Source organism: Balaenoptera physalus (assembly GCF_965194825.1).
Source record: "Balaenoptera physalus genome assembly, chromosome: 4".
Taxonomy (NCBI): Eukaryota; Metazoa; Chordata; class Mammalia; order Artiodactyla; family Balaenopteridae; genus Balaenoptera; species Balaenoptera physalus.
In genome coordinates, this window is record NC_138891.1 from 23,241,881 (window position 1) to 23,268,506 (window position 26,626).

General features: G+C 45.0%; 1 protein-coding gene across 1 annotated transcript in view; it reads left to right on the plus strand.

The window, feature by feature from the left end:
• CLSTN2 (calsyntenin 2) overlaps positions 1-26,626 on the plus strand; it is a 641,924-nt gene that overhangs the window by 473,471 nt on the left and 141,827 nt on the right. The window contains exons 3-5 of the mRNA XM_082461191.1: positions 5,457-5,652; positions 6,399-6,607; positions 13,511-13,660. Of these exons, the coding sequence (XP_082317317.1) occupies positions 5,457-5,652; positions 6,399-6,607; positions 13,511-13,660 (555 nt within the window). The remainder of the gene's footprint in view (positions 1-5,456; positions 5,653-6,398; positions 6,608-13,510; positions 13,661-26,626) is intronic.

The window sequence follows — 26,626 nt, forward strand, 5'->3', positions numbered from 1 at the left end:
GCCCCATTTCCCCACGGAACCCGTTGCTGGTCCCAAGTGCGTGTGCATCTGTGCATTGCACTCCCACACACAGGTCCTGGCACACTAAGTCTCCCACCCCAGAAAGCAGATTGGAAAACAAGATTTTTTTTTTACATTATTTTTGAATTTTATTTTATGTTTTTATACAGCAGGTTCTTATTAGTTATCCATTTTATACATATTAGTGTATATATGTCAATCCCAATCTCCCAATTCATCCCACCACCACCCCCCCGCCACTTTCCCCCTTTGGTGTCCATACGTTTGTTCTCTACATCTGTGTCTCTATTTCTGTCCTGCAAACTGGTTCATTTGTACCATTTTTCTAGGAAAGCAAGATTTTTAAAGTGATATTGTTACTGAGTACAAGCTCCCTCTGCTCACCACACGACAGGCCAATAAATCAGGAGACAAGGTGTTGAGACAAGGAATAGCAACTTTATTCAGAAAGCCAGGCGTCTGAGAAGTTGGCAAACTAATGTCCTAGAGTACCATCAGCGTCTGGACGCTAGTTTCCTTTATAGAACAGAGATGGGGACGAGGTGAGGACATAAAGTAAAAAGGCCATAAGTCTTACAAAACATCTCCTGGTTTGGCCAGCCTAGGGGAGGGGATGTGTTAATTTCTTCTTTCTTGCAGCCATTCACAAGTAGGCAGGGTCAGAATGTTTCCCTGTGAGCTGAACTAAGGCACTTTAGTTTAACATTTAGGCAGAAGGGCAATGTTCCCCAATAGAGGCCATTATGTATGCCAGTAGCTATAGACAACATCCTTTTAGTGATCATAGTAACAAAAAGCAACAGAGAGCAAAGGTTAAAGTAAAAGAAACAGATCCAACATGGAGTCAGATCTTGTTCTTCCCTGTTACAATATTTTTTTATATAGAAACCATTAGGTCTGATCTTTTACTTTTAAGTACATCACCCTCCCACTATAGTGCTTTATTAGTTACAATGAATTCTAGCGACAGGCCTCACAAAAGATCAAGACAGCCCAATGTGTCATTCACAGATACTGGGAACCACAGTTTTAAATATCCTTCCTCCTCAGGATTCTATCCCAGGACATTCCTTCCACAGTCTCTCTCTCAACTTGCTGTGCTTTTAATTTGCTATTTGATGTGATTCTAAGTAAAGAAAAATTTTTAAATGATTAGCATAGATTTTACAATTTATCTTTATACTGTGCAATGCCAATTTGTTTCAAATGCAAACAGAAGAGCAGTTAAAAAAAAAAAAAAAAGAAGAGCAGTTAACTGCTGTGCAGAATCTCTGAAAATTACAGCATTTGCATGTTCTAGCTCAGGTATGCATATGTATTTAATTCTTTATCAGAGCATTGTAAAGTCTACACAAATGGTACTCGAAGGTTTTCATTTCACTTCTTGATATGCACATATTCTATCAACATTCTCTACATTTGACTTGCTGATAGTAAGGACGGTGTGAAAAGAAAAGGAATAATGGATTGTTTTATCTTTCCTTTTCTTCTCTGTCATCATTTTCAGCATAAGTGATTGGCTACTACAGCGAAGTAGCATAGTAAGAAAGGATAGGACAAGGTTCTTTGGTTGCTTGCCTTTTTTCTGTGTTCACAACAATTTTGGTTCAAACAGAGGGGTAGCCTCTCGGGGCTGTCAGCTCCCTGCTTAGTGGACTATTCAGTCGTAGCTGTCATATGCTTACCTTGTTCTGTCTCTGAGTCCCCCTGAATGCCACTCCCCGATCCCCACATCGTGGGTCCACCATAATGCTGTGCTTATGGTGCATCCTGAACACTAGATATGAACAGAGAGCAAGGAACGGGGAGGCATGCCTATTACACCCATCTCCACTGCTCAGAACATGCTCCATTGTCCCATCAGCCTTCATTTACAAAACCCAAGTTCAAAGATAAAATTATTAAGAATTTCAACATGGTGACAGCAGAGATTTCAACCAAGCTCAGGGCCCTCTTGAGCACATGGCCCCCATGTACCTCTCAGGTCACACACCCATGAAACTGGCCCTACCCCATTACCTCTACTCTGGCCACATGGGTCTCTGCAGTCCCACGTCCCTTCCTTCTGAAGGGCGCTACAGTGTGCTGCCCCCTCTGCCTGAAACTCAGTCCCCTCCCTTGTGGCCTGGGTGCCTCCCTGTTTCTCCTCCTGTGATCTCAGCTCAGCCATCACATCCTTAGCTTAGACCTCCCTGCCTGACCTGCCCAGGTCAGAAGTCTCAGCACCAAGAAGCCCTCCTTCAATGCATGTATCACCATCGCCATCCTTCATAAAGGTAGGCGATTATCTGATTCCTTATTTTGTTCATCACTGTTTTGCCAGTGCTGGGTGCACAGTCCCTAATAAATATGAGGTGAGTGAATGGATGAACAAACAAATTAATGTTTTTGCAACCAGAACACACAAGTCAGATGAAGAGGTGGGTTAAACGAGTGTGGCATGAATTCTAGTTTTTGTGTAAAGGGAGCTAAGTCCCATCTCAGTCTGAGCTGGTGCAAACTAAGTGAGCATGGCATAGCCCTTGTGCACTTCACTGTCTCTTCTAGGAGGTAATGAAGACTTGAGGATCGGGTATCTTTACCCCTTAAGGTATACAAGTCATTTTTTTGTGTCTCCAGCCCCAGCATGGTGCCTTGCACTTACTTACTCCATCCTCAAAAAATTCTGGTTCTACTGAGTTGAATTGAGCTGAATTTAGTTCGATGAAAATACGTTGCCCTGAGGTTTACTTTTTCTTACCTTCCCCTTGTGTCTGCATTTCCCCCTCCTCCTTTGTCTTTTCCTTCTTCCTCTCCTTTCTTCTTGTTCAGGATTTCTAAGCCTTGAGAACTACTTTAGGTGTGATCAAATATCTCCAACAGAAAATTACCCTCATTTCTATTCAGTTTAACTGGACTCTTCAAAGAGAAATGGGTCTTAGAATCATGGCTGTAGTTGGGCACTCCAGAGAATACCCCAGAACCAGTCTGGGCTCATTCGCTGCTAATATTCCCATATTGGCATTGATCTTGGGATAGAATCTCAAGGCAGGCATGTCAGAAATCTATCCCTTCAACCCCAGCCAATTCAGAGCAGAAATGAAAGTTGAGGAGACAATGTAACCTATTCTCCCGCCCTGAAGGCTGCAGAGCTAGCCTTGTCCGAGAGGCAGTACCGGCCTGAGCTACAGCGATGGAATGGGAACCAGCCTTCTTGTTAGAGCCTGGCCCACAAGCTGTCTGTCTTGTCCATTATTCCACAACTACATTCGAGAAATGGCCAGGAGGGAATGTAGTGAAAATGGAGTGTTTGTAATGAAATTGAGGATCGACGAAATAATAAAAAACAAAAGCCTAAAGGTAAAACTGGTATTGACTGACCATCTCAGAAAACATTGTCAGTAAGAGATCGGGGGACGCTTCCTATAAGTAAAATGGGGTGGGGACTTTCTCTCCTGAGTGAGCCTTGAGTGGGAATGTAGAATGTTACTGGAAGCAATTCCCTCGTCTGTCCCCTTAGAAGTTATGGGGTTGCTTGGAGATGGCGCAGTGGGGCAGAAAGGGCGTGGAGTTAGGACTCAGCCATACTTGGGGTTTACACCAACTTTCGCTCTGTGACCTTGAGCAAGTAATAACTCCTTTGATCCTTATTGTTGTTGTTAATTTGTACAGATTGGTATAAAACATCTGCCTTGCAGGGTTGTTGTGAAGATTAAACCAGATCGCCTGGGGGGAGGTACAAAGCTTGATGCCTGACACACAGCAGGCATGCAGTCATGTTACCCCTTCTCCTCACGGTGCCTGTTCTCTGTGGTCAGATGCCTGGTCACCCTGAGCGTGAGGACTCCCTTTAAACTGTAGACTGTAGGCACCTCACCCTGGTCACAGCAGTGCAGCTGGGGCAATGTCAGACCAGGCTTGGGGCATGTCAGGTAGATGTTCTGCCTGCGACATTATCTCCTGGGCCCTTTTACAGGTGACACAGTTGAAACCCAGAGAGTCACTATAATTTGACTAAATCAACAAGTCAGTAGTGAACCTGGAACGTGACTCAGGCCCCAGCAGTTTTACTCCCCAGCAGCCTATAGCTGGACACCTTGCTGCCCATGTCATGTGACACTCACACACCCCTTTGCACTATGAAGGGTCTTTCTGGACATCTGCACATCATCTCCCCAACAAGCCTGTAAGCTCCCTCAACACAGGAAGAGAACGTGTCTCAGATCTTCAGTACTTTCCAGGACACTTACTACAGGGCTTACAGTCAGGGTTCAAGAAATAAACATCTATCAACCGAGATAAAGAAGATATTTTTGTGGCCTTGTTTTAGTGCTGAGAAATAGCTATAATACACATGAACCCAGCTGACGGAGAGAAATATATTCATTTCACAACATGGTCAGCTCTTTAAGAAGTTGGCTTTTCAGGCTTCACAGGGATTCTGGAACTCACATAAACTCACCCCCGCTGTTTGGAGAGAACATGACAACTCCAAGTGGTGTCCCTGTCCCTGTAGGGAAGTGGTAGGTGAGAGACGTGAAGGAGGGGGGAGGGGAGAAGGGGGAGGGGAGAAGGGGGAAGGGGCTACAGCAACGCGGGGTGCTTAAACCAAGAGTAAAGGACAGAGGCAAGCAGTGCTGCTTACATTTACTGAGCAAACAGATCACCTGGGGACCCTAATTAAGCTAGAAGATGCAAACTATTATATATAGGCTGGGTAAACAACAAGGTCCTACTATATAGCACAGGGAACTATATCCAATATCCTGTGATAAACCATATGGAAAAGAATATAAAAAAGAATATAATATATATATATAATCGAATCACTTTGCTGTACAGCAAAAATTAACACAATATTATAAGTCAACTATACTTCAAAAAAAAAAAAAAAAGACATCATGGACACACCAGAAAAAAAAAAAAAAAAAGATGCATATCCTGACTCAGGAGGTCCAGGTGGGACCTGGGAGTCTGTATTCCTAACAAGCTCCCCAGGGATGCCCAGGCCGCTGCTTCACAGAGCACACTTTGAAGAATCAAGGATGTTGTCACAAAACAAAAGACAGTGAAAGCTTTGGCCTTTTTCTCCTTTCCTCTGCAGTCATTTGTCTTTTGACCACGGGCAAATTCCTTAATCTCATACTGGGCAGAGGGCAAGCAAGAAACCTCCTAGGAAAAGTGGCAAACTGAGATACTCAGCCAGCTCCCCTGCACGATGACCACCCACACACCCCACTTTTTCTGCCGGGTACACCGGATAGGGCACATTTCAGTCTTACCATCCAGGACATGAACGCGTTGGTCTGAGTCTCTAAAGGCTGCTTCTGCTTTGACAATTATCTGTGTGGAGGAAATGGTCTGGTTTTGGGTTTGCAAATCTGGTCCAGTCGAAGCTCTGTGTTCAGTCTGGCCGTTCTCAGGATCCCCGCTCTCTGCCTTCCATCCTCCTGCAGGGGAAATCTGTGCATTCAAGATCCATGGCCAGGAGCTGCCCTTCGAGGCCGTGGTGCTCAACAAGACGTCGGGAGAGGGCCGGCTCCGCGCCAGGAGCCCCATCGACTGTGAGCTGCAAAAGGAGTACACGTTCATTATCCAGGCCTACGATTGCGGCACGGGGCCCCAGGAGACGGCCTGGAAGAAATCGCACAAGTGAGTGACCTGATGGAGCTCCCTGGACCCCTCCCACCCCTGCCCGCCCATCTCCGTTCACACGCTGCTCTTCAGATATGCATGTGCAGTGGTCACACCATGCTGCTCTAGCCTGCCCGACTGCTGGCCAGGTCCCCAGGCCCCTACAGGCATCAGCGCGGGTCTCCTTCTACCCCTAGAATACTCCACCCCTCTGCTTCACATGAAGATACTCCTATTTTACCATCAGGACTGAGTTCAGATGTCACTTCCTCTGGGAAGCCTTCTGTCAGCCAGCCCATCCCTGCAGACCTCGTTGGGACATTTCCCTGGATTTCTGCCAGGCCATGTGCTTCTCTCCATCACAGCACTTTTCATTTGGGGTTGTAACTCTCAAATAGAGTTTAGCACAGCGCCTAACCCAGAGTAAGAGTGGTTCAGTTCTTACTGGATGGAGTGAATGAATAGCGGAGGGAATGGGGAGATGATCTAGAGGAAATGTGTTGCCTAAAGCTGGGTAACTAGGAAGGTCAGAGAAGGGGAGGCACCTCTCTGGGGTGGATTCATCTCAGAGGATTGGAGCAAGGACAGGTAAAGGGGTCTCTATGGGAGGGAGGACAGAGTACTCAGACAACAGCCACCCCGACTGTCTTGTGGTTTCTCTACTCTCCTGACCTTGCGACCTGAGTCAGTACCCGTGGGAGGTGTGGGAGGATGGTGCGAGTCTTTCTTTACCACCATCTCTTCCTCCCCGTGTTTGGTCCTAGGGCCGTGGTCCATATCCAGGTGAAGGACGTCAATGAGTTTGCTCCCACCTTCAAAGAGCCGGCCTACAAGGCTGTCGTGACAGAGGGCAAGATCTACGACAGCATCCTGCAGGTGGAGGCTGTCGACGAGGACTGCTCCCCGCAGTACAGCCAGATTTGCAACTACGAAATCGTCACAACTGATGTGCCTTTTGCCATCGACAGAAACGGTGAGTGTCCTGAGAGGACCCCGGTGAACGGAAGCAGGGAAGCAGCTCCACCCCCCACCCCTTTGAAGGCCAAGGGAGGGCTCTGAATGCACTTGGCAGGTGACGCCGCCCTTGCTATCCCTGATGTAGGCTCTGTAACCCAGAACTCAGCCCTGCGCTAGAAGGGATGACCTTATGTAATCAGCAGCCCGGCCAGGTCTAAAACACCCCAGAAACCTCCTCAGTGAATAGTCTATAGAACTCACAATGCCACGCATTTGGATACTGAAGACAGGTTGGTTTTCTGGTAGAATTTTCCTGCTGTCATCCAGATGTGAGCCATGCCATCAACTCCGCCACATCTGAGTTTCCTGTATAACACGTTGTAACATGAGCCACACCGCAACAATCTGCTCCCAGACAGAGAGAAGCTAAAAGAGAAGGTGCAGATTTTGGAAACACCGTCCAAGCTATAGATCCATTCAGGAATCTTTAAAGCTCTTGCCAAGGGTTTTTGAGAACTTCCACCCCAGTGAGAATGAGGAATGAAAGACCCCTCCCACCACACTCCAATCTCAAACTAAACTTACTGAACTGAAAACAATCCTAGAAAGCCATTTGGATATTTCCCCATCACCATTATTTAAAAAACTCATTGCAGTGTAAACACCACAGCCAGAGGCCCAATCAACTCAGCCCACTTTAACTGTAATTCTCAATAACTTGATATTAATCAAATATATTGTTTCATTATTAGCATGAGTGTGTGAGTATGCGTACATTATCCTCACTTTGTTTCAAATAGGATTTAACTGCTCAATGATGGGAAAGTTGCAAAACCTGAGGCTCATCCACGCTGTAAATGTTTATTAAGTGCCAGGCACAGTGCTGGGAACTGGGAATAGAGATAGAGAAGTCAAAACAGAAGTGGGCCTGCCCACATGGAGCTTACCATCTAGCAAAAAAAAATCAAAATAAAAAATAGAAAGTCAGGCAGCGTCAGGGGTGAGGGTGGTGCACAAAGCGTGCCATGAACCAGGGTTAGGCAGCGAATTAGCCCTCAGCCTCCTGGTAGCCAATGCCTAGAAGGAAATACCATCAGTCACCTGCTCGCAAATCTTCAGTGCTTCCTGTGTCTCTTGATGTTGAGACCAGGGAGAAACTTACCCTATGACAGAGTCTTCTGCATCCTGAGAATTGCAGCAGATTCCATAGGGCATGGAGGCCAAGGAGACACCCTCATCCTTGGTCTCCTGGAGTTTATGATCTGTCTCAGAAGATGAAACCAATATTCGTCAAACAGACAAAATGGTAATAAGGAAGTTTCCTTAAAAGATGCTCAAACACGTGGCCAGTGTCAGTTACACACCTGGACATTACTAGATGCTAAGTGTGTAGGACACAAGATCAACACATGAGAAAGCAAAGGAGAAAATACTGGACTTTAAAGTTTGGTTCAGGACTAAGAAGCAGGTAATTTCAATTAGAAGAACTGCTCCTGACAGCTTTTCCTACAGGCCCTATAAATTGACTGGCTTGTCCCCACCACACAGACATACATGACACATGCACACACGTACACACACACACGCCACTCTACAAAATATGAAACAACTGCTTTGTATGTTTCTGGTTCCCTATGATCAGTCTATGTCCACAAGAGCTGTGGAACTTGGGGAGTGACAAGTCCTTGCTGAAGAGCTAGACAGGACGGGGGGGGAGGGTATCTGGAACAAGTGGTCAAGCTGCCCTTGGCCTCCTGCCTTAGTTCTGGAGAGCCACAACCCGGGAGAGAGGAGATGCAAATTCCTTCACCTGAGGGTAAACTGCCCCAGTCATGAAGATAATTACTCACCTTGATGAGCCATTTCACTAACACATGCCAGTTTATTTACCTAGCTGTCTCATTAAAAGTGAGTAATGGTCCTTTGCCAGGCCTTTGTGTCCAGCGTTGGTTCACAGCCTGAGACGAAGAGGAGAGCCGGCACTCTGGGGAGCGTGCCCCCGCCTCCCTGCCTGCCCCGCCCAGCCCATGACGAGGTTTACAAAAGCAGTTCTCAAGTAATGAAGGCAGGACCTAAGGGCAGACACAGAAGCAGCTCCCATTCTAATGAGCTTCCCAGTTGGCCCGTATCCATCACTTCTCCCAGTGACCTTCCCAGCTCCTTGAAGAAGTTCTTTGCATGCACATTAGAAAAAGTACTGCTGGGCTTCCCTGGTGGCACAGTGGTTAAGAATCCACCTGCCAATGCAGGGGACATGGGTTCCAGCCCTGGCCTGGGAAGATTCCACATGCTGCAGAGAAACTAAGCCCGTGCACCACAACTACTGAGCCCGCGTGCCACAACTACTGAAGCCCGCACACCTAGAGCCCGTGCTCCACACCAAGAGAAGCCACCGCAATGAGAAGCCCACGCACCACAACAAAGAGTAGCCCCGGCTTGCCACACCTAGAGAAAGCCCGCGTGCAGCAATGAAGACCCAACGCAGCCAAAAATAAAATAAATAAAATAAAATAAATGAATTAAAAAAAAAAAAAGAAGGAGTACTGTTGAGTTGGGCTCCACTCATTCAGGCCCCAGGACTTTTTCTTTTAATGCAAGACTCAACCTCTTCCAACCGGAAGTCTTCGGCCTCCCTTCCCTTGAATTCCTCCCCTGAAAAATCATGGCAGTAACAGTCCCTGCCCCATTGTGGGGTAGTGAGGCCTCAGGGAGAGGCAGTGCCTGGGGATGACGTTCACAAGGTACTTAGCACATAGTGTTCCATTCATGGTGCCATGATTATTAGATATTTACCTGGGTGACTGGGACATGAAAGATATTCATTCCCCACGGATTTACAGACTGAAATTATGAGCAAATAACTGAGTTGGTGGCATTACCTCCCTCTTGGGAAATTCTGGATCCATTTCAGACGGCTTCCAGCCCCCCATCTTCTAGCATTTGGCTGGTCTCTCTGAGATTGGTAGGGCTTAGTTCCTCACTTCCATTGAACTGATGGAAATACTGATTCCTAAAGCATGAAGAGCTGGCCATATAGCACCTGTCACCCCAGTGGCAGAGTGGGGACTGGAGCCAGGTCCCCTGAGTGTTGGTGCCAAAACCTTTTCATCAGTGATATTATCACTGTCCTCAGTGACATTTGACAGGAACGCATGGCAATGGTATTTAAGTGCAAAAATACAAAGTTGTGTCTTAATCCTACGCCTACCATTCTGTGTATGTGTGTGTGCGTGAGAGAGAGAGAGGTCCTTGACAAGTTACTTAAACCTGGCCTCAGATCCTCACTGTAACATGGGAATTCAGTACTGCGCTCAGCCAGGGGTGGGAATGATGGCTGAGGAAGCAGCAGGGCTGTCAGTGACACCCGGTCTCCACTTGGCAGACTTTTCTACTTTCCAAGCAGTGGTTGGTCTCATGCAGCCTCTGCTGAGCCCTCCGCAGGCTGCCCTGGTGAGTAACAGGCGTCGGACACCTATGAGCTCAGCATGTCCTCAAGTCTGTTTGTTCTCCAAGTACATGAAAACACTTCTCTTCCACCTGAATGGAAGAGAAACGCACGTCCTTTGTGGAAAACAAGGGAAGCACAGAAAAGTATGAAGAAGAAGTAAGTCACCTGTAATCCCACCAAAGAGAACAACTACTGACATTTTACCAGCACTTTTTCTATGAAGCTCTTGAACAAAATAAGGCCACGCTTTCCTTGCTTTTCTTTATCTTCCCCTTTTCACTTAACATTCGATTGTGTAGATTTTTTCCCTCCATAAACATGCTTCATAATTAGCACTTTTAGCACGAACAGCAGTCCGTCTAAGCAGAGAATCAGGCTTAGCTTGTCTCTTACTATTGGGCATCCAGTTTCTTTACTCTTTTTCAATGTAATAAATAATGCTTAGATGAACATATTTGCACCTTTGTCTGCAATTTTTATCATTTTTTCTGGAGTCAGTTGTTAGACGTGGAATTGCATGGCCAAAAGGTATGAACACTTGCAAAGTGACTGGCCTGCATAAGTTTCCAAAAGGGCAACTCCGATTTAAATTCCATCAGAAGGAGGGTGCAGGTAAGTGCACTTGTCTCGTTGCAACCCTACTCCACCTGAGGTTTTAAAAAATACCTTCACTATGACACATGGTAGGTACGGATAGTTCTTTGAGAGTTAACCTTCCCAAGTTCATTTGGAACAGAGAAATAAGCCCAGAGATCAGTACTCACCTGGGTTAACTGTGGACTCAGTTCTCCTGAGAAGGCACCACTAGGAGAAATCATTCACATGTGGGGAAAATAATACAATTGTCACAGAAGCAAAAAGGAGGGCTGTTTCTGATCTTTCAAAATGTTTTTAAATGTGTGACTTAGCCAAACACGACCCTTCCCTCTACAACCATCAGTGAAAATATTATACTCTGATACTTCAAATCCTGTGCTCTGAAACCCATTCTCCCATGCGTGAAGTCGGTGGTGGTGGAGAAAGTAAAGTAGTTTCTCAGTTTCATTAAGACTTCTTACAGAAGGGGAGCTGCCGTAAATTGAGCCAAGGATTGCAGGCTCGTGTGTTTATTTTTATTTTTCTACCGCAATCAATAGTGTTTGGTCTGCTGAATGTCACACGGACAGTAAACCCTGAGCCTTCCTCTTCTACAAGGTGTATCTTTTGAGAGCCATTTAACTTTAAAGAAAGTAAAAACCTTTTGTTCAAAATTCAAGTCGATGTTGCTGAAACATACTTCTCGTGGTCCTATTACAGTGCTTCCACCTGGCAGAAGTCCTCCCCTGTGATGGCTTTAACCATGAACTAATTTGTTAACAGAAGCCATAGGGAATGTTACCAACCCCATACTGAGCTCTTTCAGATGTGCTTGGGGCCCCGAGCTGAGAACGAAACAAGTATTTGGAGAAAAAGGAAAGGGATTCTGAACATCCGCCACAAGGCCAAAGATACAGCAAACACATTTTTATTCAGAGATTCTTGACTGGCTTTGTTAAAGGAAACTTGACTTCCAATCACTGGCTGCAGTTGGATTTTTAGAAACAGTCCAGAGCAGATAGCAGAAGAAATGATTACAATTCTTGGTCCAATGTCTTGGGCAACTTCATACCCCCTGACCCTCCACACCCTTACATATGCTCACATTCGTAGCACCTGCCCATGGCCTCATGCTGAGTACTGTCTTACTAATATTGAGTGATGGGTGGATGAATTTTTCCTATCTTTAACGCATGATGTGGCTTTTCTAATTTTCCAAACTTTCTTGGGTTAGTCCCTGTTGTCTCAATTTGCATGAACAATATACATCAGTTGGAATGGAAGAAAGCTCATTAAAAAGTTTCCCCTTAGTTTTGATGAAATATAAAAATATACCTGAGTCACACAGACATAGAGAACAGACTTGTGGTTGCCAAGGGGGTTGTTTGGGATTAGCAGATGCAAACTAGTATTACATAGGATGGATGAACAAGGTCCTACAATATAGCACAGGGAAGTATATTCAATATTCTGTGATAAATCATAATGGAAAAGAATATGAAAAAGAATGTATATATATGTATAAATGAATCACTTTGCTGTACAGCAGAAATTAACACAGCATTGTAAATCAACTATACTTCAATAAATTTTTTTTTAAATTTTAACAAAGGTGCACAAAAATGAAATATATATACCTGAGTCAGCCATTCCATGTTTGTGTATTTGCTTGTTGGTTTATTTGGGGTTTTATTGTTTTTTTAACATCTTTATTGGAGTATAATTGCTTTACAATGGTGTGTTAGTTTCTGCTTTATAACAAAGTGAATCAGTTATACATATACATATATCCCCATATCTCTTCCCTCTTGCGTCTCCCTCCCTCTCACCCTCCCTATCCCACCCCTCTAGGTGGTCACAAAGCACGGAGCTGATCTCCCTGTGCTATGCGGCTGCTTCCCACTAGCTATCGGTTTTACATTTAGTAGTGTATATATGTCCATGCCACTCTCTTGATTTCACTTCTGGCAAAGGATGATGATATCATTTGAATTCTAATTTGCTGTCAGCTCCACCAATGAAAAAAAAAAGCCAGAATGAAATTATTCTCAACAAAGGGAGACTTTAATCTCTGGGAATCAAAAAGTAAAATGTATTAAATGCACTTCAGGCCTTGATTCACTTTTTGAAACGAAAATTGTATTTCAGCAAAAATAGTCAATTAAAAGTTTGCTCATTAATTGTCAACTATTTATTTCTGAACCATAATATCAAACCCACAGGAACAAAAACACACAAATGGCTCAGAAACAATGTCTGGTCTCTCTTGGAGAAGAAAAATGTCTTTGCCACCAGGGCAAGGAATCTGTTATTCTGTGTAGCTTTCAGAAGAGAGGTCACACGTTTTCTCGTATTGATTTTACTTCCTATTTGGTAGCAAAATAATGTGAGAAGAGGCAATGAACATTCTTGGCGAAGAGCCCAGATGTTAAAAAATACGTGTCAGAACGTTTCTGAATTCTATCTTTTTCCCAGAGATTTCATGTCAGATGAGCATACGTTGCCCTACATTAGGGACACAGCCTAATGTAGGGTTAGTTTGGTGCAGTTTAGGGTGGTCTTCTGTAGGGTTAATGTTGGCGCAGTTTAGGGTGGTCTTCTGACGACCCCGTACTTAACACAACCAGTTGGATTCCAGACGTGTGTGCAGAATTACCTGGCAGTTCCGTTCCACAGCTGGGGTGGCTCCGGCCAGCGGTTCCTGAGAAGCTGCCACCAAGGCACAAGCAGGCCACATGTGGAAGCCACGTCCCTACTTGCCCTAGTCTTTACAAAGAGATAGGGAAAGGGGACATTTTATTCTGGTGAAGGTTGGAAGAGGGCAGAAGGGATTTTGAAGAACTGCAACGTGGTTAACTTGATCTGAAATGATTTTCAATGTCCCTGTATCTTCAGGCAACGTCAGGAACACGGAGAAGCTGAGCTATGACAAGCAACGCCAGTATGAGATCCTGGTGACTGCCTACGACTGTGGACAGAAGCCTGCAGCGCAGGACACCCTGGTGCAGGTGGACGTGAAGCCAGTTTGCAAGCCTGGCTGGCAAGGTGGGCCTGCTCTCGTCAGTCCTGTTGGGTGAAGGCAGCTCGGCCAGGTGTATAGGAGGTGCTGGACTTGCCCTCCAATCGTCACAATGCATCACTAGAGGAATTTGTAAAGCACAGACACTCTGCTGTGAGAAACAGAGTAGCCTGTTTGTTCTTACAACTCCTGGGTGGTGTAGTACCCCCATTTTACAGCTGAGAATGTCCAGGGCAACTCCTCTAACTCGTGTGCCCAGTTTGTCCAGTGTGCCCTTTCTCAAGTCTCATGACATCTTCCCATCAATAGGAATTATCCCACAGTGCTCAGGAGAAAGGGCCAATTCACTTTACCTAAGGGTTCGGAGTTCAGCTGGTGCATTTCAAGTTTTGATAATTGCTCAGCACCTGGGGAAGGTTTCGTGTTCCTTGGGCTTGCACAGAGGGCGTACAGGCAGAGGCTGGAGATCCAGAATCCAGCCTCTGTGTTAGGGGGTTTCTAAAGTGTTGGCTCTGGTAATGGAGAAGCAATGGCCTTCGATGGAGGTGGATATTTCTGCTAGTTTAGATCTTTTAGGATGCAAAGACAGAAGGTTCAGGTTACCCTTTGAGGATGGAGGTGTAGCAATGAACTAAGGGGAAATAAGGATGGGAAGGCCAGCTGCAGAGATGGAGCTCGCAGACGATTGGTTGGTTTATGGAATAACAAGAGCTCTTGTGGTGGCACCAGTAGTTCTGGTGGCCGAGCAGGGATGCTGGAGTTATCTCTGTGCCACCATTTTGGTCGTTGATGCTGTTGCAGGGTTCTGCTTACACATAACTTAGGGCGCTCCATGGTTTCATCCACTTTATGCCTTCTGTCTGCTGCCTTCCCTTCATAGGTCTTTAAATCTTCAGGGCCCCTGTTATATTCTTTCTCTTTCTCTTTCTCTATCTCTATCTCTCTGTATCTTTCATTCTTAACTCCCCAAGAGAGGGTGCGATTAGCTGTGTTGGTCATTCATGTCCCTATGGGACAGGCTGATGCCAGACCACATATAGGTCACTGGTCAGACTTTGAATGGCTGCCTTTTACTCAGGCATTTATTCCTAATCCAATTCAGCAGGCCAGACTGGCAGGACCTCATGGTGCAACGCAAGGACACCTGAGGACCCACCTGGGTCATTGCCCTCAGATCGTCTCCTGCACAACTTTATCTTCCTTAATCTTGCAACTAGAAAGATGGGAGGGGGTAATTAAATCCACCTCTGGAGAGAATCGGAATCATTTGCCTTTGAACAAAGTAGACAAGGTGAAATGCTGAGTAGAGGAGACACAGCTAAGACATATGAGAGGTAAAGAACAAAGGAGAGTCTTCTCTGTGTCCATCTATTTCAAGCAAGAGACAGAGAAAAAGGAACAAGCCAGAGTGGGAAACTGTGTGTCCCTGACCTCAGGGGACCTGAACTCTGGTTGAGTGTAATTCACTAGACCCTAAGGACCCTCAGGGCAGGATTCTGTCTCTCTTGTTCACAGTGGAATTTCTCAGGTTTAGCACATGTCTGGCCCCAATGGTAGGTGCTCAAGAAATAGTCATTGAATGAATGAATGAAAAGCTATTTGAGTGAAGAAGAACTCACCTTGTTTTATTTTGACGTGTAACAACTGGCCCCAGGGAAAGTCTCACTTTTGAAAAGAAAGGCTGGAAAGAATATAAAAGCTTTCTAAGCACGGAACAAGCTCACAATAGGATTTAAAGTGAGGAAAGCAAAACACAAAGCCATATCTGGAGAATGATCCCAATCTTTTTTGTCTTTGATAAATGAGACACCTACAGATTTGGAATCACATTGAAATATATTTAAATGTAATTTCCTAATGGAGTTTGTACTTGTTTCAGTGTTAAATGTATGCAAAGTAAAACGTGTTAATAATGTTTCATTCTGCGTGTGAAGAATGCATGGGGCCCCTACCTCGGGGTATGAGGCTATTTTCAGCTCTAGACAGCGAGGTCCAGGAGGCAAGGATGTTATCCATCTACTGGTGTGTCTGCAGCCCCAGCACAGGGCCAGGCACAAGGCAGGTGATTGGCAAGTGCTGAATGCATGAATGAATGGTGAAAAATGTACCTTTGTGTGGAACAAAGACAAGAGGGAAGCAGCACCTCCCTGCACCTGCTCACCGTGCCAGGCAAAGCGATGTAAGCAGGTGTAACATCTGGACCAACTACTTGCTGGTGGCTCCCTGCCTAAGTCTGCCAGCCTTGGGTGGGAGAAGCCGACACTGGATTCTGCATCACCCCCCTCCTCCCTCTAGCTCACCCACTGTAGACAGCCATTAGGTCTGTCTCCCCAGCCATTGTCCCAGCAGGCTTTCAGATCACAGACAGGTCCTCCAAGTTCTCAGATACGTGTGGTGACGGTCAAAGTGCTTTCCTGGCATTCCTATCCCAGCCCCCAGACCTAGAGAGGAATCTTCCATCCTACCACCGTACTGGTCCACTTTACTCCTCCACTTGGGGCAACCGCCATTTCTGACCAGCCCATCTTGGGGCTGTTCTCTCTTCTACTCCTGGCCAGGGCTGCAGCCTCAGAGCTCAAATTTCTCCTTTCTGCAGGGAAGAGCATGACCACCGGTCCCAGTTATGTGTCTCCTGACCAGACCCTTCTCCCAGCTTCGTGGAGCAAACTGGAGTGACCCATGTTTTACTGGGTTGCTTTTTGTTTGTTTGTTTGTTTCATTTTGTTTTGTTTTGCTAACCACAGATGAAGCAGGCTGTTCCTCACTGGGAGAGGCCATCCGGTTCCTAGGGGAAAGGGCTGGTTCTTCCTGAAGCAGGTGTTGCGTGAAGGCTGCACTGTGTAAAATAGGAGAGGAACAAAGAGACGGGAGGCCATTCAGGGCGCAGTGAACAATGGTAGGAAGCTGATCTGGCTTGCGGAGCGGGTGGGGACTGGGGAGAAAATGGGGAGCGAATTTGGAGAAGTCAGTGGAGGGGAGGGTTGGTAGTCAAGATTTTGGATGCCAGGGTGAGGCGCCACGATGCTCCCCAAGCCCCGGGGACCCAGCTGTGAGTGAGGGCGCTGCGGACGTGTGCCAGGCGTAATCGCCCAGAACAGAGGCTCCTCCCTGCACTGGCTTCTCTCAAGCAACACCAGTCACCAAGCAATCGCAGGTTGGCAGTTCAAATTCTTGTACCTGTTCTAAGTCATTTCCCTCCAGGCAGGAGGGGACTGCAGCATAGTGAAAGCAATGCATCACGCTCAGAGCCTTCTGTCTCCCCTGGACCACTCACTCCCAGTCAGTGCCATCACAAGCCCTTTCTGCACCCAGCTTGTCCCAGGGAGCTAGCTATGCTGGAGGAGCAAGGGACCTGCTCACAGCTAGAGCCCTCCCTTCCTCCCAGACTCCAGTGATGCCCCAGGGCATTGGCCCTCTTTTCCATCACAGTAACCCCTTCCAGGAATGTAGGGCTGCAGCTTCCCCAAGGCGATGCTGGCCTTACCCAGCTGTACACGAAGGACGTCCCACCCTCTGGCTTTGCTGCCACCTGCCTTTCAGACCTTGGCTAAGGCATCATCTGCTCGGGCTATGGTATTCCATTCTCTGCCTTTTTTCTGTGGGTGAATATTGTCTTCCCAGAAATGATATGGGCTCCCTGAGGGCAGAACCACACTCCTCACAGACCCTGGCACTCCCTGAACTTTCTGTCCATCACCTAAGCATCAACTAAAAGCTTGCTTACCACCATCACTCACCAATGGCAGGGCAGGGCTTATCAGAGGCTCAGCTGGCAGCAAGGAGAGGAAGGCTTTGCATCCAGAAAATGACCCCAGGGTACCAGGTGTATGCATCTTGCTCTTACGTGAGTTTTGTCTTCTCTGCTATATTCTGAGGGTGTAATTCTGAGTAGGTGATAAGGGTCAGCTTTCTCTGCAGGGGTAGGTGGAGATTTGCCTAAGGAAATGTCACTCCCATTCTCAGCTGCCCAGGGAAGAAGAGCATCCTCAAAGCATCAGCTAGACCTGTGTGGGTGAAAGGGAGAACTAAACCTGTGTTTTGTCCTGAGCTCTGAGAACACGCAGTATCCCTATAGCAGCTCTTATTCACAGAGATGGATGATTCTAATAGGAACCAGAAAAAAGGTGTGCATGCAGTACACATGCTAAAGATGAGCTTGTGCTTTTCATGCCAGGCATCTGGACTTGCAGTCTTCTTAGTGTCTGTTTCCCTCCTGCCAAGCGGTTATAGGTACCCATGCCTGAGGACTTCGGGAAGAATCTGCATCCATCCATGGGTCAGAGCACCACAGAGGATGCAGTGCCCTCAGAGGCTCTCAGGCGGATGGGGGCAGTAACAGCAACGGACACAGTCAGAGATGGCACTGCTGACCCCTGCTTAGAGGGGCCACAGACTGTGTCCTAGAGGAGTATTTGCAATTCAGTTGCTGGTTTGAGGGTTTTGTTTGTTTAGTTTTAACATTATGTTATGTAATGTCATACTGAGAAACACATCCCTTCTTTTTCCCTTCCTTTATTGTTCTCTATAATCCCTTGGCCCATCTCTTTCTATGTTTCAAGCTGAAAACATTGTCTGCACAACACTTACTTAGGACATTTTCCCTTTTATTGTTGCAAGTCAGATTTTGTATTTATTACCTGCTCCTGCCACCTGAGACCCAAAGTTCAGTCTGTCACTGTCCCCTTTATGCAAAACAGCTCCCCTCTGAAGAGAACCACTATAGACTCTCTCCCTGGCCCTTCACCGTTTCTTTTCCAGGCACGTTGCTGACCAGACATCCTGCCATTCTGGATCTGAAGTTCCCACATCAAATCAGCTTTCCAGACTCCAGCCCCCGCAAAATCCCATCTTCATTTTCCTACTTCATCCCTGAGCACCATCCCACGGCAGCCAATTACACCTCACCCAGCATCAGTTCACCCAACGCTGCGGGTTCCTAGAACTTCTCCCTCGGGCCCAATTCCTGCTCCTTTTACCTTCACAGTAAGGTGTCTCATTTAATATAGAAAGAAAAGGAGATGCGGCCACATAATGAACTATTTCTTCTCTGTTCTTTTGGGCTTGAATTATTCTCCAGGTGTGTCAAACTGTCTTGGTGTTTCTACCATCCCACAAACCAGGCCTTCGTTAGGAAGGAGGAGGGTATCTTTGAGAGGAACGCTTCTCAAATCTGACTGTGCACATGAGCACCTGGGAGGCTGGGTAAAATCCAGATTCTGACTTAGTACGTCTGGGGTCGATCTGCATGTTGCTGGTCCATGGCCTTCATTTGGAGTGAGAAGGTCATGCAGAAAATATTTCTAAACACCTAGAGTATGTCTAAGATTTTTGTGTTGAAAAGACAGCAGCCTGAAAGCTGCTGGTTGAGACTAATTTTCCCTTAGTTATTCGCATTGTGAGATAACCGAAACTGACACACACATGCCGCAGTAGGAGATATTCTGACGTGAATTCATTTACCCTTTACTGAAGGCCCACTGTGTGCTGAAGGCTGAGAATACAGAGGGAAAAAGACCTACCAGGACTCATAGTATAGAAGGCAACATGGGGGACACGAGCTCTGCTGGAGGGAGCATTGGGGACACAAGGGAGAGACATTTAACCTTGCAGGGGCCCTGGGGCAGAGGCACCTGGGATCAATCTTGAAGGATAATAGTTTTAGCACAGCGAAGAAGAGTGTTCCAGGTTCGGGAGCAGATGTCAGGAAGGTGAGAGGGAGCATGATGTGGCCAGGGCATGGGGGAGAGCATTGGACAGGCCAGTGGGGACCAGGTCAAGAGGGAGACCTCTTGTGTTACCCCAAGGGCAGTGGGGAGCCCAGAGGCTTTCATGCCCTGGTGTGATGAGGGGGGATCTTGGAGAAGAAGGACTTTCTGGCCAACCACATAGATGGTGGCTGGGATGCAGAAATTGGGGCAGGGAGACCAGCTGAAGAGGATGATTTTTCCTGAGTGCACTAAGCAGAGCACTTCTGGAAAAGTATCTGAAGTCATGTATTTATTCCAAAACCAATTCAAAGTACTGAGCAGCAAAGGAGGTTAGAGTTTCAGGCAAATCGCATGAGACCCCATAGGCTAGGGGACAAGACTGGCACTCAGGCATGTCTTGGGTAGAATAGACCTCTGCTAAGCCTTGTCAAGTATATATTCTGTCCCTTCTGCAGCTGTCCATTTGCCTGCCACCCTGCCAAGGAGAAAAATGCCCAGGCCCCAGGGGTCAGTCGGTTTCACCCTGCCCCTTGCAAAAGTCAGGTCAATTATTGATCAAGTACAACAAAGAGCTGACTTAGGTTTTACTACTTGAGAGGCATTGATTTTGAATCATAGAGTGAAAAGCCCATGTAAGTATCTAGATTTGCTTAAACAGAAACAGGCAGGGCTCAGAAGGTGGAGATGTGTCCATTGGAGAACTTCTGGTGATGTCACCCTTGTTGTAGGCTGAAAGACAGAGGAAAGGATGGTTCCTTGCTCTCAGTTCCCTCCTTCACTGTCTTGCCAGGGAGTCCAAGATACTACCATTAGGGTACCAACATTTTGTTCTAAAGGATTGTTAAAAAACAAAATTCAGTGTAGTAAATGTGAAGATCTAATTGGCTTTATTCAACAATTCATGAACTGGGCAGTGTCCAGTGTTCGGAAGGGTTGTACAAAATGGAGGGTTTTTATTGAAGGAGGGAGGGGTGAGAAAGTTATTAGCAAAAGAAAAGAAAGAATTGTTTCAGGCCAGGTCACCTTCTTTTGGGGGAAAGGCAAGGGTCTATTATTCATATTACCTCTTCTTCCTTTGGGGGATGGAAAGGGTCTCCATTGACCAGAAAATTCCAGACTGTCCAATTAAGATTACATCCCTAGACTATCTTATACACTGGAAACTAATATAGTATTGTAAATCAACTCTACTTCAGAAGGAAGGAAGGAAGGAAGGAAGGAAGAAAGAAAGAAAGAAAGAAAGAAAGAAAGAAAGAAAGAAAGAAAGAAAGAAAGAAAGAAAGAAAGAAAGAAAGAAAGAAAGAAAGAAAGGAAGGAAGGAAGGAAGGAAGGAAGGAAGGAAGGAAGGGGGGAGGGACGGAGGAAAAAGAAGGGAAAGGAAAGGAAAGGAAGGAAGGAAAGAAGGAAGGAAAAGAGAGAATGAAAGAAAGGATTACATGCCTGGGGAAGGTCAAAACCGTAGTCAGGTCAGGTATTAAATCTATGTTTGGTATCACAGGCTTTAGCACAGGTAGTGCCTTTTTGGGCCTGTGGTTTTCTCCTTAACAGTTCCCCCTTTTGATCAAACTCTCAGCCTAACTGAGAGATATGATCAAAAGTGAAGGCAATAACACCACTCTCGCCTATTGCTCTGTAGTTCTCACAGCTTTGTTGATCCTTGGTGTGGTACCTATAGGTCACAGTGTCTTTGCTTAATCCCTGTGACATTCACAGGTCACAGTTCCAGGCTCATAATCCTTAAGTTGGTCATTCTCTTCATTTTTTTTCTGATGTTCCAGTCTTAGGGAGATCATTTGCTTGGTGGTTAGCAACTGCAAACATGCATTTAAAGGGTTTTGAGAGAATACAACACAGCAGGGTTATTATTATGATTATAATAAGCATGATAATTCTCAATGTTTGGAGTGCACTTCAGAACCATGGTCCCCAAGACCCAAACCAATCAAAGAAAAGACCCCACGGAAGCAGTCACCCTCTTAAGCCAAGTGGCTTCTTCAGTAATCCTACGTAACTGAGTTTCAACTTCCCTAAAGTGTCAGCTCAGGTATAGCAGGTGGTGTTGGGTACAGCACAGACACCTTGTTCAGGTAAAAGATAATCAAAGGCTATTCTATTATCAAGAAAAACCTTGACCAGAGAGTATAAGGATCTTTGCTGGGCAGCTAGTGTTTTTGCAACAGAATTTGTAATGTCGCCAAGTGTTAAGGAGAGATTTCTGATCATATCTCACTTGTAGTTACTCCTAACCAGGAGATGGATTTATTCCCTGCATTTGAAACTGTGCACCTCAGATTGGGACTCGAACCCACGTGGCCGGGACTCAAACCCAGCCAAAACCCAGATTGGGACTTGAACCCACGTGGCCAGGACTCGAACCCGGCCAGAACTCAGACTGGGACTCAAACCCGCGTGGAATGGACTCGAACCCAGCCAAAACCCACAGTCTTCCAACTGAGATCACACACCTGGTTTCAGGACTTAATGAAGCTCAGGTTCTTGATGTCTCATCACAGAAAGAATTCAGTGAGAGACAAAGTGATAGGTAAGAAGTGGATTTATTTAGAGAGAAACAAACTCCACAGACAGAGTGTGGGCCATCTCGGAAGGTGAGAAAGGCACCAGGGTATGGGGTTGCCCATTTCTATAGGAGTGGATAATTTCGTAAGCTAATGAGTGGGAGGAGTATTCCAGCTATTTTAGGAAGAGGCAGGGATTTCCAGGAATTGGGCCACTGCCCACTTTTTGATCGGTTATGGTCTTGGAACTGTCATGGCGCCTGTGGGTGTGTCATTTAGCTTGCTGGTGTGAGCGTATACGGAGGCTCAAGGTCTAGTGGAAGTCAACTTGTCCGCCATCTTGGACCCATTTGGTTCTAATCAGTTTATGTCATGTCCTCAGGCTATGTCATTCTTTCAAAGGCTATGCCCTGGCTCCTTCCTTCCTGTTTCACATTTACGTGCTCAATCCAGGGGTCAGTCAGGTTTTTAGTGCATGTGGAAAGAATCTCCTTTGTCATTTTAGCAGATGAAACAAAACCAAGTTTTAGTTTCACATAAGTATATTACTGATTGTTGGGCTGCACCCCGCAGGCCTCTAAGACCTGTGCTTGCCCAGCTTCAAGACCGAAGAAAGAGCCCGGAATCAGCAACAGAGACATCAGTGGTTTAATGGATGGGGGAGCTTACACGTCTGAAGCAAGGTCCTGCAGTGACACCCCACCACCGTGTGCACCAGCGGATGGTGGGCAGGACATGGTGGCAGTCTTCACTCCCCAGGGGAAGGGGAGATTGCCGGTTATACGGGAAATTGACATCAGGTTGGCTCATTAGTTACCAGGGAAACCAGCAGAGGGGCACACCCCTCACCACCCCTTTGATATGCTGTCACTAGCTGGGGCCTGGGGTAAGTACGTAGTCATGCGTGTAGGGTGTAGGTGAAGCAGGCATTGGTCTGGCAGGGGATGTACAGAGAGCAAGAGAACAGCCATCTTGAGTGGCCTAACCATATACCGATATTAGAGCATATTTTAACACCCTTATAATATCGATTCAATTTTAACCAGTTTGATGGATTATACAAGGTAAAATTCCTTCTTTTTCTCGCTCTCTTCAACTTTCTGTATACAATTAAGTTTGTCCTTCATAACCAGAAGTTCTAGTTTAGGCAAAATTACTTTCATTTCCCTTAATAGGAATGCATTTCCATACCGCATATCTTTTCCTAACCAAGAAACACATCCTACTTTCCTTGCATATAAAGTTGTGTCCCTTATTATTACTAATAGCTTTAATTATGTATATTAATTAGAATTCTTAACTCTTAGAAACCTTAATTTCTAGTGAAAACTCAGAAGTAAGCAATTTTGAACCACATGTCAGACGAGCATTTTTTTTAGATTGACAAATTTATGAATGCATTTCATAATTTCTAGAAACATGTGTTTCTTCACGGGACAGTCTTTCAGTGTGACACAAAACATGTTTACTAATGAAACCGTGCACCTCTGATTGGAACTTGAACCCAGGTGAGGACTTGAACCCAGCCTAAACTCAGATTGGGACTTGAACCCATGGTCTTTTAACTAGAATCACTCACCTGGTGACTGGACTTACCGAGGCTCAGGTTCTTTATATCTCAGCGCAGAAGGAATTCAGTGAGAGGCAAAGTGATAGGCAAGAAGTAGATTTATTAACATAGGACACTTGTGAGGGAAGCAAGTGGGCAGGCGAGGGGACTCTGCCCCACAGATTAAGCAGGCTACATTTTTATAATCAAAGGAAAACGGGGGAGGGGAAGAAGACTGCCTTCTTCCTCTTTCTTCAAGTAGACGTCAGGCTTACATCACTAACTCCTCCTTCGTATCAGGCAGGAGAGTGTTTGACCCTATGAGGTCAAACTAGGACTGTCGTAGCGCTTATTCAAATCAGCAGAAGGATGGTAACATATACTAAAATATGTTGAATCATCTCAGGTTTCCGTACAAGCGTCTCCTACTTAGGAATGTCACCTTTCCCTTAAATTCCTGTCCTTGGTCCTAAGGATCATTATCTTGCTGAACTCAACCAGCAGAATGCAGGCCTCATTTTTTTCTTTCACTTAGTGACCTCAGGCATATCTCATGCTTTTATTTATGGCTTTATAGTTAAGCAAGCCTGCTTCTTTTCATGACATTCTGATAGCTTTCTTGAGCTACCATTAATTTACAGCGTTCTCCCAAAGTTCCCTAGGTTTCCCTCTCTATAATCCCCTACTGGGACTTCTACAACTACCTGTGTAACTATCCTACTCTATCCCTATCACTAATAGAACCAAATTTATCTTGAGTTTCTTTGCAATAGGAAGCCAAAAGTAGATAAAACTATGTTCAGTAATTAATGTTTCACAATTTTCTTATTTATAAAAGACCTAGATATTTAATACATTTCTATCATTTAACTTTAGAAAACTCAAAAGTTTCAAGTTACCAAAAGAGATTTCAAAGGCTGTTTTTAAGTACCTATACCATAAAATATAATTGTTGCTGAAAAGTTTATATATAAATTCTTATCCTATTTACATCTATCTGAAACATTTGCTGACATCAATCATGTTTAAGTTACCCACAAAAGCTTCATGAGACACTAGACAAAATCAGCCATCATTCTAAGTTATTTTATTTTTTGCTGACAAATTTTGCAACAGAGAAACATGAATCTGACTAATAAACCTGAGTAGAATAAAAGTTGTTTATCTGCATTATATTCAATGTCAATAACCTTAAAAGATATGTCTGTTTTAATTAAACCAACAAACTTAAACTAGCTTTTAGTCACTAAAGATTATCCTAAGTCACGCGAACTTGAAAAGTATCTGAGTTAGTTTCTGTTATATTTCTGAGAACTTTAAAATGAAACCAACTAGAGTTCTTTTACAAATTAATTTTGGCAATACCATCCGAAGGTAGAAAAACATATCTATATATACATATATAGACAAACAAACATACTGCTGCAAACAGAGAGCTTATAGTTACTAATATTAGTGGAAAAGATTTGTAAGATTTCTAGTTAGCCCAGTTTCCAAATATACCTCCTCACTCTCTTTTTTTCTTTTTCTTCTGGTGAGAAACTTGCCTATTAAGATTGCATCTCAAAGAATGGCTCTTTGGTCCTAAAGAAGATAGGAGTAGGACATTTATATCACAAAGGCACAGATTAAGCGCAGTACAATTCTGTTTCCAATGTCCTGATTTTTGTAAGCATTTTGAGAGGAAGAGGTGAGGTTTGGGGATTGGTTAAAAAAAAAAAAAAAAAAAAAGGCAGGTGAACTTTGTGGTTTTTATTTGTTTGTTTGCTTGCTTTATTATTTTTAATTGAAGTATAGTTGATTTATAATGTTGTGTTAGTTTCTGGCATACAGCAAAGTGATTCAAATATATATTCTCTTTCATATACTTTTCCATTATGGTTTATTACAGGATATTGAAGATAGTTCCCTGTAAGGCAGGTGAACTTTGAACTTCTAGAGAGCCACACCTTTGGCCCTGCAGAGATTTTCAAGACAAAGACAGTTGTTTCCAATTCCCCAAAGAATTGGGTTGTAGCTTTTGTTTTAGGTATCTTTTATGTCTTTAATTTTTTCATTAGGCTTTTGCAATAAGTCTTTCAATGAAGCTATTTTGGAGTTTCAAAAACTATTGTAGACTTCTGCATACCTATTAAAATAGGTATCCCATTCTGTTTGTATGATTTGGGAGCCCTTGCTTTTATGTATGTTTTTTAAATGACCTATCTATTCCTCATCATGGCCATTGTAATTCCTCTAAGGGCTGACAGCAGTTTGGTAGGTCCCTGGCTACAAATGGAGCTTAACCCATATTTCTATCCAGCTATGCCTAGCCATAAACAGAGTATAACTCATTTCTATTTGGCCATGTTTTGGAACCCTCAACCTCGTGGCTACCAAGCCCAGCTCTCAGGACACAAAACAAGCTTAGCAAGATTTTGCCATTTTTGTAAATACCTACAGCTTCTGGAATCACAGTTCTCAGATGTAAAATAAGAAGGTATGCCGGAGGTGGTGCACTCAAGTTTTGGATATAAAGGATCTCATTAGCAATTAGCCTTTATCTACACAAGAGAAGACAAACATGTGCACATTAACATATAGGCAGAAACCAAGAGATGTTTCTGCGTCCTGGATAAAAGAAGGCCCTGTATGCACCACCAACAATTCCCATGGAACCTTGGAAAAAGGACTGAACCAGCAAACCCCAAGGATTGAGGAACTGAGGACTGATTCCAAACAAAATGGAGAACTGCAGCTGCCACCAACAGTTCCCAACATGGAATCTGGGGAAGGATTCCAAGCAAATGGCGAATTGCACACTAAACCTTCATTAGTTCCCAGTGTGGAATCTGGGAACAGAATCAATGGCTGGGGTTTTCCACTCAAAAACCTGGAAATTGCATTCTGAAAGGCTAAGGGCTTGGCTCCAGGCAGAATCATCTGTCAGCTCAATTGGCTGCAGGCAGAATCATTTACCAGCTCAAGCTGACCTGCCCTATAAAGGAAGCCAGTTATACTGGGAGCTTGAAAGCAAAATGAATGGAACTCATACTGAGAGGAATTTGCCAATCTCCCTCGGAAATGGTGAGAAGGACTGTGAACTGAAAAGTATTCATGGGGCACCATGGCTGTGTTTCCTGTTGTCCCCAAATGCCATTGGAAGTTTGCTTCAATCCCACTGCTGCCACCAAATCTGGTAAAAAACAGAATTCAGCCAAGTAAATGTGAAGATCTAAT